The 15,472-nt window shown below is 51.0% G+C and overlaps 1 protein-coding gene across 1 annotated transcript; it reads right to left on the reverse strand.

Moving 5' to 3' along the window:
• Nucleotides 1-9,035: 9,035 nt before the first annotated feature.
• LOC132232988 (zymogen granule protein 16 homolog B-like) lies at nucleotides 9,036-11,157 on the reverse strand. Its single transcript, XM_059692870.1, has 4 exons — nucleotides 11,044-11,157; nucleotides 10,871-10,953; nucleotides 10,578-10,683; nucleotides 9,036-9,439 (listed from the first exon to the last, which is right to left on the reverse strand). The coding sequence occupies exons 2-4, from the start codon at nucleotides 10,923-10,925 to the stop codon at nucleotides 9,085-9,087; spliced, it is 516 nt and encodes a 171-aa protein (XP_059548853.1). The 5' UTR covers nucleotides 10,926-10,953; nucleotides 11,044-11,157; the 3' UTR covers nucleotides 9,036-9,084.
• Between the last annotated feature and the right edge of the window lie 4,315 nt (nucleotides 11,158-15,472).

Below are 15,472 nucleotides of genomic sequence, written 5' to 3' on the forward strand. Positions count from 1 at the left end.
CAGCCCTTGGGAACCAGGCCCTCTCATCACAGAATGTTTCATTATTGTCTAAACCTGCCTGCTCCTCAGCTCTCCCAGCCCTCTCAATCCTCCGCCTCAACGGGAGCCACCTGAAAACACCAAGATCTGGATTCTCTTGTCTCTTCTTCCCTGTGCAAGTCCCCCTGGGCACCTTTTCCTTCTGGACACCTTCTCTTGTCCTCAGAGAAATTCTCTCTTCCCTAATGCCAACTTCAATGGCTAGGCATTCTATTGGTCAAACTTAAACACTTTTGTATGTCTAAATGCATTCTGAAAATACGGGAACTGTTATGGGAGAAAAGCATGGGTGGTCTTTCTCCATTGCTAATGGAAGTGCGATTCTTGGGGTACCGTTGGAATAAGCATTTCCAGAGGCCCCCACAGGAGGATGAGATATAGTAGAAGCGTTATTTCCGTGGGATTCACCCCTGGGTTTCCAAAGTTCCAATTCCCTTAGTCCAGTCATGGAAGTGTAGGAAAATACGGGGTTCCAATAAAGCTAGAGGCAGAGCCAATGTCCAGAGTTTCCTTTCCATGTTGGAGCCGGGTCCAGTTCAGTATTAGGCTAGTTGTAGTCCATTAGTCCATTGAAGGAGCAGGGGGGGGTGGGTTCACATGGCCGTGGACCATGTGGGCGAAGGCCAGGAAGTCAAGTGTGAGCCACGAGCGAAGCATGCCAACAGGAACCAAGAAAGCGAACTCCTTTGTTCAGGGGATTAAATATCCCAAATTTTGTGTCCTTGCGGTGGTAACGCCCATTCTGGCCAATGACCTTTGTTCTCAAGTGTGAAGGACAACAATATGTCACCCCAACTTTACTGGGTTTGTGTCCATTCTCCTCCCTGTCCACTCCTTTACCCAAGGGATCTGCAGGGAATAGCCCGTGGCTCCCTGGGGAATGTAAAGCTTTAGCTTCCGGGTGAAGCGCTCAATGACATGTCCATAGTATCTGGCCTTCCCTTTGCTTCTTTTCTGTGTTCAATAACTAGGTTACAGCGGTATCAGAATGAGAAACATTAAAATGTCAACAGTTGAGTACCTCTAGGTACCTCACAGGTTTGAATGTTTCTTACATTGAATGTTAACACATGCTGCAACTCCCCCCGGCCCCCCATATGTGAAATATAGTGAAGGCCTGTAAGACTGTGAGACCTTGGAAAGCTGGCCAAGGAGAAACTGCTTCCAGACGTGAGCCTGGATTGTAAAAGGCTAGTGTACCGTCTCACACAGCTTGTTCACGGCCCCTCCCCCTCCCCTATATGCCCTGTTGTCTGATGTTTCCCGTACTCTGTCAAACCTTGTGTTGGGAAAGTCTGGGTGGTGATAAGACAATAGCACCGGCCAGCATGCCCCCTGGCGGCTGGTGTGGCCGTACCCCTCATGGGCCAGCCGCCACCAGTGCACAAGTGGTCCTCTGGAATATTTCTTTGGAATCCACACACAACATGCTGAGGTTTCCTGGGACCTTCGCACTTCGCATAGCAATTGATATATTTGGGCAGATGGATTCCAGAGAAATTCCCGTAGAGTTGATGGCTGGGGAAGCGGGATGGGAGGCAGTGTGTAGGTGGTGCCGGGAACCCCACTTTGGAAAAGGAGCTCCATGTGGTAGGAGGTGGCAACCCAGGGAACCACGGTGCGAGTGCTCCAGGGACGCCTGGCAAGTGCAAGCAGGGCTTCTTTCAGTCCAGTATCAGTGGCATGGAAGTGCTGCTGGCAACATAGAAGGAAAATTTAAAAATGAGTCTTTTGAGCACCTTCTGGAGGCTCAGAGGCTGCTGTGGTCCTGAGGACAGTGGGGAATTGGTGCTGCTCCCAGCCCTGGGCAGGCTGCGGTAGCAGCATATCAGGGGTGGAAAGCCTGGCACTTTTACATTAGAATTTTTATCTTAGAATCTTACCTCTTCCAGAAAAGCAAAGTTCTATGTCAATTTTATTATAATCAAGTATATAACCATACCATTTTAAGTTTGTCATTCATAGGTAGTCACTATTTTACTCCGATGCATTTGCAAAGAGATTTCATCTTAAAGATCCATGTAAAGAACTGTGACTTATTCTAAAATAAAGTTTTCTGAGAACAAAATTTCAGATTACAACTTCAAACTGGATTTGTAGAAATATGATAGATCTGAATTTAAAAAAATCTATTCATATGGGCCTGAATAAACTGAAAATAATTATTGCTTTTATGAGTTTGCTCAAAATATTACTAACTTTTTTCACCCATTGATTTTAGGGAGAGTGGGCAAGAGAGGGAGAGACAGAGAGAAATATCGATGTGAGAGAAACATTGATTGGTTGCCTCCTGCATGAGCCCCGACCAGGACCTGGGTTGGGGGAGGAGCCTGCAACCAAGGTACATGCCCTTGATCAGAATCCAACCTGGGACCCTTCATCTTCAAGCTGATGCTCTATCCACTGAGCCAAACTGCTAGGGCTAAATATTGCTAATTTTTTTTTTAAAAAAATGTTTTGTATTCTAGATATAAGAACTTATTTTTCCCTAGGAGCAGTGTGGTACATTATACCTTTGTGAGCAATACCAAAGCATTTATATTTTTCTCCCTACCTGCTCCCTTTAGAATTTGGAAACTCTTAATGAATATTATTTAATTTTCATGGCAATATAGTTGTTTGCATGAATTCAATGAGAATCTGTTCTCTTTATAACAGGACACAATTGAAAACTGATTTTATTAACCAAGACTTTGAATGGCATGTCATGTTTGAGAGAGACATGCATAGACTCTGAATGTCACTAGAAAACTTTAAGGAATTAAAATGAACTTTGACTGAGTCCAAATCTTGACTCTTGTAAATGAAAAACTCACAAACACATTCAACAATATGATAAGTCCCAGGGAAAAAAAATAAAGAATGAGGGATGTGGAAAATATATAGGGGTAATACATAATAATAAAAGGAGACTTGACTTGGAATGGTAAACACACAATACAGACTACAGACAATTTATTATAGAATTGTGCACCTAAAACCTTTGTATGCTCTTTTGAGGAAAAGACAACAGTGGGATTGGCCAAAGAAGCACCAGCGGGCTTTTGAGGGGGCAAAAAGAACAGTTAAACAGGTACAGGTGCTCGGTATCTATGATCCAGCCCTACCTGGGGATTTGGATGTACATGTAACCTGGAGGGGATGTCGTGGGGCCTCTGGCAGCGACAGGGGAGGCTCTGCATTGCAATAGGGTTTTGGTCCCTGGTATGAAAGGGCCTGGAGAAAGATACAGCCTAACAAAGAAACAGCTCTATGCCACCTACCATGCCCCGCAAGCAACAGAGCCTATAACTGGAAGCTCTGCTGTAAGGGTGCAGATCGCGGGGTGGCTGCAGGACATGTCTCACACCCTGAAATCTGGTGCAGCAGAGACACAAACTGTAGTAAGATCGAGTGTTTACCTGCAGCAGAAACATGTTGATTCAACATCCCCTCTTAGCCAGGAATTGCGGACACTGTTGGGGCCAGTCACCTTTGTGTCAGGAGATGCTGAAAAGGCACTCAAGGAAGAACTTATTGGCCCTTCACCAGTGAAAGCAGGTACTGTTCCAGCGCCAACTGAAGCATGGTACATGGATGGCCCACGCAAAGGACAGCCCCCTAAATGGCATACTCAGGACTGGACTATCAACAGCAGACCCCTGTGGGGACAAACCATGTGGGCTGACATGTGGACTGTTGTACAGAGTACGGAGGTGACCCTAGATCAGCTGTGGGCAAACTACGGCCCGCGGACCGCCCGTTTGAAATGAATAAAACTATTGGGAAAAAAAAGACCGTACGCTTGTATGTAATGATGTTCACTTTGGATTTATATTAGTTCACACAAACACTCCATCCATGCTTTTGTTCCGGCCCTCCGGTCCAGTTTAAGATCGGGGGAGGTGTCTTGCCCAGGGCTTGCTTATCCAATCTACCATAATGGGTAGGTGGCCAACTAATATTGCGTCTGGCAGATTTGTATTCCTCCTCTCACAGCTAGTGTTCTAGGCGGAGAGGACATCACTGGTCAAAAGGTATAGCATAGAAGACCAGGGAGACCACCCAAGGAAGCCATTATCCTTACACAGGATAGAGCAATGGCCTGTATACTCCCCACTGGTGCTGATTCGCCTGTGTTGGTGCCTACTAAACATGTGTCTTATTCTCCTAAGTTCAGTGCAGGCTAGCAGCTTTGATAAATGGGTTGATGAAGTGACTCCCCGGCCCAATGTTTCAGATGTTGGGTATGTTTGGAAATGCCTCTCTCTGCTACTGCTGGGCTGCCTTGGAAAACAAATCCAGTCAATCTGACAGAATAATCCTATCTCAACATGATTTGGAAAGTTTTCTAGGGACTGTTGATCAACTTTATATACTCTGATAGAATATATACTAGAGGCCCGGTGCATGAAATGAATGCATGGAGGGGGGTGCCCCTCAGCCCAGCCTGCACCTTCTCCAATCCGGGACCCCTTGGGGGATGTCTGACTGCCGGTTCAGATCCTATCCCCAGGATTGGGCCTAAACTGGCAGTCGGACATCCCTCTCACAATCCTGGACTGCTGGCTCCTAACTGCTCGCCTGCCTGCCTGGTTGCCCCTAATTGCCCCCCACCCCCCGCTGGCCTGATAGCCCCTCACTGCCTCTGCATGCAGGCCTGGTCACTGCCAACTGCCCCCTGCTGCCGGCCTAGTCACCCCTCACTGCCCCACCTCCCAGCCTAATCACCCCCAATGGCCCCCCTGCTGGCCTGGTTACCCCCAACTGCCCCCCCCTGCTGGCCTGATTGCCCCCAACTACCCCCCCTGCCAGCCTGGTTGTCCCACGCAGCCTGCTTTTCAGTTGTTTGGTCATCCCTCACTAACCCCCCTGCCAGCCTGGTCATAGGCAGCCATCTTGAGGGTGTGGGGGTCAATTTGCATAGTATCTCTTTATTAAATAGGATTAGTATCAGAGTATATTAGTATCAGAGTATATATATATATACTGTTATTCCTTTACTGTTCATTATATTATTGCTGTAAAATATAAATGCAATATCTCACTTATCCTCCTCCCTCCCCAGAATATATATGAAAATATAACAGGCAAATTATACAGAAATGGAAAGGGAGGTACCCATGTTGGGGTGAAATATATGATAAGTAGGAACATGAGCCCCTTCCCATGCTCCGACTCCCATTCCCACACTGCCCTGGCTGGGACTATAGTGAAGGTCACCTGGAAGCGGACTTTGAGATTTTGGGATGCTGGCCAGCAAGAAAGGCCAAAGAGAAACTGCTTCTAGATGTGAGCCTGGATTGTAAACAGTTATGTTTTGATCTCACACAGCTTGGGCACAGGTTCTGTCTCCCTTGGAGTCAAAGTGGGAAGGAGTCCAGCGTTGTGTTGTCAGTGACTCACTAGATCCTCTCTTCACCTGATGCTCCAAAATAACAGCCAGAAGGAAAGAGTTCAATATAAAAAGTCAGACAGCTAGGCAGGTTGGGGGTGAGATTTCAGGAAGGGAGATATGTGAGTGGGCAGTATGCACACAGAAAGATGCTCAAATACAGGATGGCCAAATACAACAGCTTGACAATGCCAAGTGCTGACAAGGATGTGGAGCCACTGGAACGCTCATACATTGTTAGTGGGAATGCAACATGGCACTTCGGAAAGCAGTTTGGCAGTTTCTTATCAACTTAAATGGACACTTACCCTATGAGTTATCAGTTCCACCCCTAGATATTTACCAAAGAGGAATGAAAACTTATGTCTACACAAAGGTTCATGCACAAATGTTCATAGAAGCTTTATTCATAGTGGCCCAAAACAAACAACCCAAATGTTCATCAGCTGGTAAAGGGGTAGATTAAATAAAGTATAAATTAAATTAAATGCTACTTAGTAATACAAAAGGAACTGCCCTGGCTGGTTTTCTCAGTGGTTAGAGCATCCACCTGCAGACTGAAGGGTCTTGGGTTCAATTCCTGGTCAAAGGCACGTACCTTGGTTGCAGGTTCCCCAGCCCCAGTAGGTGCGCATGCAGGAGGCAACCAATCAATGTGTCTCACTATCTCTCTCTCCCCTCCTCCTTCTCTCTAGAAATCAATGGGGAAAATACCTTTGGGTGAGGATTGAAAAAAAAAGAAAGAAACACACTACTGAAATAGAAATAACATAGGTGAATCTCAAAATCATAACATTGAATTTAAAAAGCCAGACACAAAAGAGTATATATCATATAATTTCCTTAATATGAAATTTTCAAAAAGGCAAAATGAATTCATAGTAGCAAAAAGCAGATAGATGACCTGGAACTGAATTTGGGAGGGAACTGAGTACCAATGGACACCAGGGGACGTTTTTGGAGTGACAGAAACTTTCTGCATTTGTGTGTGGTGATAATTACATAGGTGTATACATTTGTCAGAACTCATTAAACTATACTGTTAACATAGATGCATTTTTCTTATATATAAATTATGCTTCAATAAAGCTGATTAAAATGCAGGAAAATCCTGAGAGAATACAGTTGAATATCAAAACTCTATAGAGGATCACATGATCTAAGTTTAGAAGAAGGAGACAAAACCATAAAGGCTGGGAGTCTGGTCTGGGTGAGTACTCCATCAGTGGGCATTGTTGAAAGTCCTTGGACACGGCAGCAGAAGAGATCTTTTAAGGAGGGAATCTAAAGAGCTTAAGCAAATTCACCCAAAGGAGGAAAGGACAAGGGGCTTGTCTCAAACATTCTCTGCAGCTGGCCTTCTACTCTGGGCAGTTGCTTCTGTGTCTCCAATCCCTTGGGGGTCATCTCAGGCAGGACCTGTCTGCTCTCTTCCTCCTCATGTTACCAGGGCTCTGCAGACATCCCTTTGCCTTGGTTGGTCAATGTGACTGTTCTCCTTAACCCTGATTGGCTCTTCCTATGTCCTATGGGCTTCATCTTTGCAGTGGGGCTTACTTTAGGGAGGGGGGGCCATGGATAGGAACATAAACTCTGAGCACCCCTCCAGGACACCCCAAATGGAATCCTGCTAAGGGCAGAGCATTTGAGGGCCCACTGGTAGTGCATGTGGCTGGGTGGTGCCTGGGCATAAATGCAATGACTGAAAGACTCTGAACAAGGAGCAGGTAGGAGAGGGCCTGGGGGCTGGAAGGGAAGGGGAGGCGAAGTTGGCCCGCCTGGAGACTGAATCGGGTAGCAGGGGTGAGCAGGGTCCTTGGGAAACAGAGTCTCTCTTCCAGGGCTGTTTGCATATTTTGGGGGGCCCTGGTGTAAAATGAAAATGTGAGGCCCTGCCGAGGTCAGGTGCACCCGGATTGCGGGTTCAATCATTTTGAAGTAGGGATGAGTGTATATTTCAAGATACCTGGACAACGGTAATTAATATGACAACGTCGCAGGCCCTGTTGATGAGGTGGACAAGGTCACATTAATAATGGAAGGAAAAACAAAATTTCCAGTAGAAGACGATGGAAACAAGGAGGTGATTTTTTCCTCACCCAAGTTCATGGGCTCTCTGCATTTCCCCCACAGACTCCAACTTAAGAACCACAAGTGGCTCTCAACCAGAACTTCAAATTAAAGTACAGAAAAACAAATACGTCAGCCGCACCTCACCCAGGAAGATGAGAATCGGTTGGGAAACCTTTGCCTTGGTCTGTGGTTCTGAGTCCAGGCTCTGCAGCCAGACCACGTCAGGTTGAACCTCCTTTTCTGCCGCGCGCGGCTGTGGGGCCGAGGCCAAGCCACCGTGCTCGCTGTGCCTTCGTTTTCTCCTTTTGTAGACGGTGATGTGGAAGTCCTGTCCTTCGAGGGCCGCCGTGAGCAGGCAGTTCAGGTGGATGGGCACTGGGCACCATGACTGTTTGGCTGTTGCAGTTTGACAGATGTGTGCGTGCTCCGTGTCACAGCATAGAATGTGCCTCTTCCTGTGGCCATGGTCCGCAATGTTTGGAAGCCTTGTCCCGGAGGATTCTGGGACTCGGGCCTTGGCGAGAGATCGTGTGGGAGTCCCGGCTTGTGAAAGGAGAGACGAAGAGTGTGCCAGGCCTGGGTCTGCCCTAGTTCTCCGTTGCCGCCATAATCACTTACCACACTTCAGGGAGCAGTGTCCTTGGCTGTCTCTGGCTCTCACCTTTGCCCGTGTTGCCCCCTCTGCCTGGAATGACCTCTTCCCCTCGACCCATCTGGCCCGTTCTCACTCGGCCTCTAGGACTTAGCTCTTCCAGGAAGGCTTCCCTGAAGCACATCCCAGCCACCGCACCTCGGGGAAGGTGCCCATGTCCGATGCCCTGCATGTGTCCCCATCAACACAGATGCCACAACCAGCCGCCACCACCTGCGTCAGTGACGGACTCTTCCCCCAGGAGGTGCCCTTCGGCGGAACATCTGGTCTCTTCTTCCTCACACCCCTGCTTCCCAGGAGAGCCTGGCATGGGTGAGGTCTTGGCAAATATGTGCTGAGTGAGTGAATGAATGAGTGGCTTCCCTGAGGCCACTGACACACTCAGAGAGGCTAGGACGGAGCGGGGGCCAGCAGAGGCCCGCCGGCTGGGCTTGGGATGGCGAGCAGGGCTGGGGGCATCGTTGGAGCCCAGAATCCTCAAAAACTGTGGAATCAGCCCAGGTCGGTCCTGCATCCTCAGCAGACTCGCCGGGGCCTGGGGTGTCAGACCCACCTCCTGTCTCATCCTGCAGCTCCGTTCCCTGAGCTCTAACCCAGAGGCCAGGTTCCCCACACGCTCAGAGGGCTTTGGTTGTACACAGACCCAAGGACCACACCCGGACACCCTGTTCCTGCAGCAGAAGCTTTATTTGGGGGGGATTCTGATTCCGCGCCCCGACTTGGCTATCCCAGGGCTACCACCAGCCCAACGGCCTCCAGCCCTGGGGACCCAGGAAGACTCATTTATTGTGGCGTTATTTCGTTCTTTTTAATTGTTTTATTAATTCATTTGAGAGAGAGAGAGGGAGAGAGAGAGAGAGATCGATTTGTTGTTCACTGATTTATGCATTCATTGGCTGATTCTTGTATGTGCCCAGACCAGGGACCAAGCCGAGACCTTGGCGTATCAGAAAGACGCTTTAGTATTCTGGGTTGTGCTTGGTGGTGCATTCTCCGGCCCTGGTAGAGGATAATCCCACTTAAAACCGATGCCTGTGATGCCGAGGAGCTGAGCCTGGCCGAACAGTCCTGTGAGAACCTTGCCGGACACGTCGGGGTAGACGATGAAGCTGCGGCCACTGTCCTGCCCGAATATGGCCTGGCGCCCCAAGTTGGTATATACAACCAGATAGCGGAGGTAGACCCTGTGTGAGCCAACCAGCCCGATAATGTATTCATCTGGCTGCAGGATGAATTCCTGGGCATGCCCACCTGAGACACCATATATTTGGCTCCAGGCAGATCCATATCTCAGCTGGATACTGGAAGAAAGGGGAGCTTTGAACACTCTGGATTCAGGCTGACGCATCACCCCCAGGTCCTCTATCCCTCACACACTCCTCCCCGCAGCCACCAGCAAGGAGAACAGCCCTGTCACTGCGGCGTAAGTCCCTGAGCACATGACTTGGGGATCCTGAGACAGACAGGCCGCTCTGTGGCTTTCGGGCTCTGTGGTCCTGGGCTTGTTTCTCAGCCTTTCGGGCCTCAGTGTCTTCATCTGCATGTGGGGGTGATTGTGGGGAGCAGGCACTGAGATCATCCGGAAGGAGAGCTCTGCTAAATGCCAGGTCACCATCCCTCAGGCGGTGCCAGCTGTCATCCTTGCTCAGAGCAGGGAGCTCTTCCCCAGCCAAGCTTGGGTTTTCTGAGCCCAAATCGCTCCAACCAGATCAGGTTGTAGGCCTGAGAAGCAAGAGACTTCTCACACTCGCCTGGGGGATCCCACTAGCTTTGCTCATCTGAGTTTATCTGTGTCCTTCTTCACACCTTGATGCCTAGCCAAGAGCCTCCTCCTCCACTGCTCCCTACCCCACACTCTGTCCCCTTTGCTACTGGCTGCTCTCCCCTGTTCTCTCTCCCAGATCCCCGGGACCCCTAAGTGTAGAGCAAAGATTTCCCCCAGGCTTCAAGCAAGACAACCTCCCTTGCATTAGGGGAATGGCCCTTGGCTTTCTGCCTCTACAGGGTCTGGCGAATTGTGCTCAAGTAGTGGTCCACTCTGACCCTCACTTCCTTCCACATTGACCCTAACCTCCCCCCAATTTTCCCAACAGGCATTATCAGATTGAAAGGCTGTTTTTGGTTGAGTAGGGTTGAAAGGAGCAAGTAGGGAGAAGCATTATTTATCCCTTTTTTAGATCAACCCAAGGAGCAATGTCTGCACTTGCAGGTGGAGACAGAGAGAAGTGGGACTCCTGTGTGGGAGAGGAGGTGGCTGAGGAAAAGGGACAAACCGAAAGGTGACGGCTGGTGGCTGCATGACTCCAAGACTGGCCTCAAGGAGTCATCAGGAGCCAGTGAAGATGTTAGAGAAGAGGCGCTAAGCCCCCCTCCCCAAGTTCCCAAGACTGACGCATGAATTGGGACAGAGATAGGACTTAGTGCCCAGCCCCTACTCACCTCCTAAATATGCCTATAGGACTTATAGACACCCGGATCCCAGATATGTCATTTTTATTGTCGATAGAGGAACTGAAATACGTGCCTCCTCCATTCCCATACATCTCTAGATGGACGAAAGCACCAGGTGAGGAAGAGAGAAAAAAATTAAACAGTAATATATCGGTTCTCTTTTTGCAGAACTGGATGAAGCCCCTCCAGGCAGATGGGACGGTCCTGAGACTAGAGTTAGTCAAGGGCCAAGCCCAGACCCAGGGGATGGGCTGGAGGGAGGGAGACCCAGCCGGACTCACGGTCTGCCCAGCAGGTGGTGCTCCACAGGATGGTAAGGGTCAGCCACAGCAGCATGGTTTCTGGCTCCCGTGTCCCAAGGCTCCTGGAAAGAAGGGACAGGCCACCAGGCTCTCAGAGAAGGGCCCTGCCTGACCTGGTCCATCCCATCCATGAGAGGGGAGCACCGCCCTACCTGGCCAGGAAAAGTCTTGTCGCCCAATCCTGGCACTGGGGAGACTTGCGCCTAGGCACCCGCCACCTGGCCTTTTATACCCCAGGCCTTGTGGGCCCCCATCCAGAAGGAAGGAGAAGGGACACCCTGAAGACAGATCGGTGGGGGCTCTTCCTGGGGGAGGCTCCCGGATGGACATGCTGTGTTTGTTGTCCTGGCCCCAGAGCTTAGGCAAACAAAACAGGACTGGGACATGGGATTTTGCTGTCAACTCTGAGCACCTGAACTAGACCTTGACTTCAGAGGTGTGGGGAGTTTGCTGACAGCCCTTTCCGGGTTGGCCAGACAGGTTTGAACCCCATTAGGGGCCATAGGTGGAATGTCCACAGACGATTCGTGGGGTCCTTTGTGCACAATTGGATTGAGGACCTCATGCAGGTCTGGGCAGAGCCCATGGTCCCTTGGGCTCTCAGGAGTCCAAGTCAAGCTCCCCTCTCTGAGAGCCGGGGAGGACAATCAAGTTCTGTGTGTCTGGTGCGAGGTGTTGGCCTCCCAGGGTCTGTCACGTGGAAGATGCCTGTGATCTTTCCTCTGTGCCAGGCCTGAGAGTAGCTGGGAATGAAACAGCCTCATTGGGGTATGGGGTGCCAGGTCTGAGAGTAGCTGGGGATGAAACAGCCTCAATGGGGTGTGGGGTGACCAACAGCAAAGGTGACATGACAGAGGCACAGAGGATTGGGAAGAGGTGAACCTCCTGGCCAGCCCTTCTGAGAGGGTCTGGGGCCAGGCCAAGGGGTCAGACTTTATCTGGAGGTAATAGGGTACTTCCCGGTGTTCAGGGGACCCTGCTGGTGCAGCAAGTCTAGGCTTTGTGTGAGGGCTGGAACTAAGGCTGTCCACAGGGCATCCCCAAACTTTTGGAAGAGCCATAGCGTCGTAGTCATTAAGATAGGGGCTGATGCCCTGGCCAGTGTAGCTCGTTGGTGATGCTTCAATAAAGCTGATTAAAATGCAGGAAAATCCTGAGAGAATACAGTTGAATATCAAAACTCTATAGAGGATCACATGATCTAAGTTTAGAAGAAGGAGACAAAACCATAAAGGCTGGGAGTCTGGTCTGGGTGAGTGCTCCATCAGTGAGTATTGTTGAAAGCCCTTGGACACGGCAGCAGAATAGATCTTTTAAGGAGGGAATCTAAGAGAGCTTAAGCAAATTCACCCAAAGGAGGAAAGGACAGGGGGCTTGTCTCAAACATTCTCTGCAGCTGGCCTTCTACTCTGGGCAGTTGCTTCTGTGTCTCCAATCCCTTTGGGGTCATCTCAGGCAGGACCTGTCTGCTCTCTTCCTCCTCACGTGCCCAGGGCTCTGCAGACATCCCTTTGCCTTGGTTGGTCAATGTGACTGTTCTCCTTAACCCTGATTGGCTCTTCCTATGTCCTATGTGCTTCATCTCTGCTGTGGGGCTCACTCTTTTGAGGCACCTGTGGATAGGAACACAAACACTGAGTCCCCCTCCAGGATACCCCAAATAGATCCTACTAAGGGCAGAGCATTTGAGGCCCCGCTGGTAGTGCATGTGGCTGGGTGGTGCCTGGGCATGAATGCAATGACTGAAAGACTAAGACCACACAGAGCAGGTAGGAGAGGGCCTGGGGGCTGGAAGGGAAGGGGAGGTGAAGTTGGCCTGCCTGCAGACTGAATCGGGGAGCAGGGTGAGCAGGATCCTTGGGAAACAGAGTCTCTCTTCCAGGGCTGGCTGCATACTTTGGGGGGCCTGGTGTAAAATGAAAATGTGAGGCCCTTCCCAGCCAGGTAATCAGTTGGTTGGAGCATCATCCAGGTGCACCCAGATTGCGGGTTCGATCTCTGGTCGGGGCACATGGAGGAGTCAATGGGTGGAACAGCAGGTTGATGTTTCTCTCTCTTTCTCTCGCTCTCTCTCTCTAAAAAGCAATCAGTAAATAAAAATTAGAAAGACAATGTGAAGCCCCTTGATCAAAACTTATTATGGGGCCTGCCTGAGCGACTGAGCAGGTGGCACAGCCGTGAGACAGCCCTGGACTCTGTCTCCTCATTAAGCCCTGAAACCTGTAGGAAAAGGTTCTCCTCAGTTCCCTTTCCTCTACCTCCAGGAGCCCAGGAGCCTTCACACCTGACCTCTCCTCCCCAGAGCCTCCCCTGAAGTGTTCTCGAAGTCTGTCACCCTGACCCCCTGGTCCAGGTCCTGGGGTGCTACCTCGGAGCCAGGCTGTTGTTCCCGGTCCTCTCACTCCGCTCAGTCCTGCCTTCAGCGCTCAGGGTAAGACCCTGCCCTCTCCGTCCTTACCCCCCAGCATGAAACCTGGCCTCCCCCTGCTGAATGCAGAGCTGAGCCAGATATTTGAAGATGGGGCCCCTGAACCCAGGACCTGCCCTGCCCCCTCACTTTCTGCCCCACTCTCTGATATACTGCTGCCTGCAGAGATGCAGGGCCAAGGGGAGCACCCAGGGGGATTGGATTTTCCTGGGGGTGATGGGCCTCATCAAGGGGCGAGTAAGACTCAGGGCCTATGCTGGCTCCCCAAATGTGTCAACTCTGTGCTGCCTCTCCGAGGAGGGTTTCAAACCACTGGAGCCCCTAGAGCAGGCCCTGCCCTCCCCGCTCAGGCTTCCTGGTGATGCCACCCAGCACACCCGCGGTCCCACCTAGGCTCTGGGTGCTAGAGAGAGGGAATGATTCGGCCTTGAGTGGGGGAGAGGCAATCCTAAATGAAGCTGGAGAAAGTGCTCAAAGCTTGGAAAGGCTCGGCACACGTGTGTCAAAATGGCAGCGTGTGAAGGATCCCTTCTCTGGGGTTTTTCTGGTGCCTCAGTGCCTTGGTCGTCAGCAGCAGAGACCCGCTTCATCACGTGCGGTTCTGTCTCCCTGATCTGCCCTTTCCTCTGGCTAGAGTGGCGGTCCTCCCTGACAGACCCAGTCCTGACCACTCCCCTCACCCCCCAGCGCCCTCTCCTCCCACTGCTCCCAAGTGTTGTGTTAGGGCTGCCAAATTCAGCAAATAAAAATACAGTGCACCCCATTACAGTTTGTTTCAGATATACACAAATAATTTTTTAGTATAACTATGCCCCATGCAGTATTTGGGATATGCTTTCACTAAAAAAAAAAAAAATTAAAAAAATCAATATTTGGGACATAGTTATACTTTTTAAAAATGCAAGGTTTGATATACATATATTTAGACTAGAAAATTATTCATTGTATACCTGAAATTCGAATTTAACTGGGTGTCCTGCATTTTTTCTGGCATTCCTCCTTGGGATGTATCTTGGAATGTACGAGCAGGAATAGCTGGCTGAGCTGGGAGGAGGGATGGAGCGGGGCCCCGCCAGGGAGCCCCATTCCTTCCAAGAATCCTGCTGAGGTTTGGGGGCGTTGTAGCCCGTGGTACCCAGGCCCAGGAACTCCTGCATTGGGCTGGGGAGTGCATCCCCAAGGCCAGCAGCTCGCGCCTGCTCCCAAACACCAGCAGGGGGCGGCAGGCCGCCTTCCGGAACTCCGAGGCCCGCCCCTGGACGCCCCCCCCACCCCCCCACCCCCCTCAGCTCCTGTCAGCCAGCGGCCAGCAGGGAGGGGCTCTTCTGCCGTCTAGGATAGGCCTCAGGTAGCGATCTCCCCAGAGAAGCTGTCCGCCCGCTCAGGACCCGATGCAGTGACCAGAGAGTCAATGGCCGGCGTGCGCGGGGAAGGGGCCCCAGGGACGTCGCTGAGGGTCCTGGGTCCCACCTGGTGCTCGCTCACCTGGCAGAGCCGGGCATCCAGGTGACTCGGGCGAGTACCAATGGGCATGGCCAGAGAGACCTTGAATGCCTGTGTTGAGTCTTAAAGGTCCTGCACATACCAGAGCTGCGTGGTCCTTGTCACCACAGGGGGAGCAGCTGGGCACCCCCAAGCTCACTCGCCCACGGGTCTGGCCCTAGACCCGGACCCTATGCGAGGGTTGCACCCTGATGACCCCGGAGTCCTGAGAACAGGTGGGGCGTCTGAACCAGCGCCTGGCTAGGAGGTGCCAGCCAGAGCTTGGCAGGGGGACGCGCTGGGCATGCTGCGGGAAGGATGGAGGATTCCTGAGAACTCCTCCACAAATAAGGATCCAAGGTGCCGCCCACTGTGCTGCACTATTTGTCTGCACAACAACCTGAGCTGGTGCCATTGTCTGTCCTCCTTCCCCTCCCCTTCCTCTCCCCTCTCTCCTCTCCCTCCTCTCATCCTACCTGATCCCTGTCACAGGCAGTGACTGTTAGTGCTCTCCCATCTCTGACCATCCTGTGGCCACACCAGGAGGCTTTGGGAAGCAGGGACCCCCTTTGCACTGGTCAGTCCCAAGAAAGGTGAGCACCCGTGAAAGGGGTCAAGAATCCCTTAATAACTGAAAACAGGTTTCCCTTTTAGCAAATCAAGGGCAAGAA

The sequence above is a fragment of the Myotis daubentonii genome, chromosome 4, assembly GCF_963259705.1.
Source record: "Myotis daubentonii chromosome 4, mMyoDau2.1, whole genome shotgun sequence".
NCBI lineage: Eukaryota > Metazoa > Chordata > Mammalia > Chiroptera > Vespertilionidae > Myotis > Myotis daubentonii.

Coding starts and splice junctions, on each gene's coding strand:
- LOC132232988 (XM_059692870.1), bottom strand. CDS start 10,925: ATGCTGCTGTGGCTGACCCTTACCATCCTGTGGAGCACCACCTGCTGG. Junction 10,684..10,870: donor CACCACCTGCTGGGCAGACC/GTGAGTCCGGCT, acceptor TCGTCCATCTAG/AGATGTATGGGAATGGAGGA. Junction 9,440..10,577: donor CCTATAGGCATATTTAGGAG/GTGAGTAGGGGC, acceptor CCTTTCTTCCAG/TATCCAGCTGAGATATGGAT.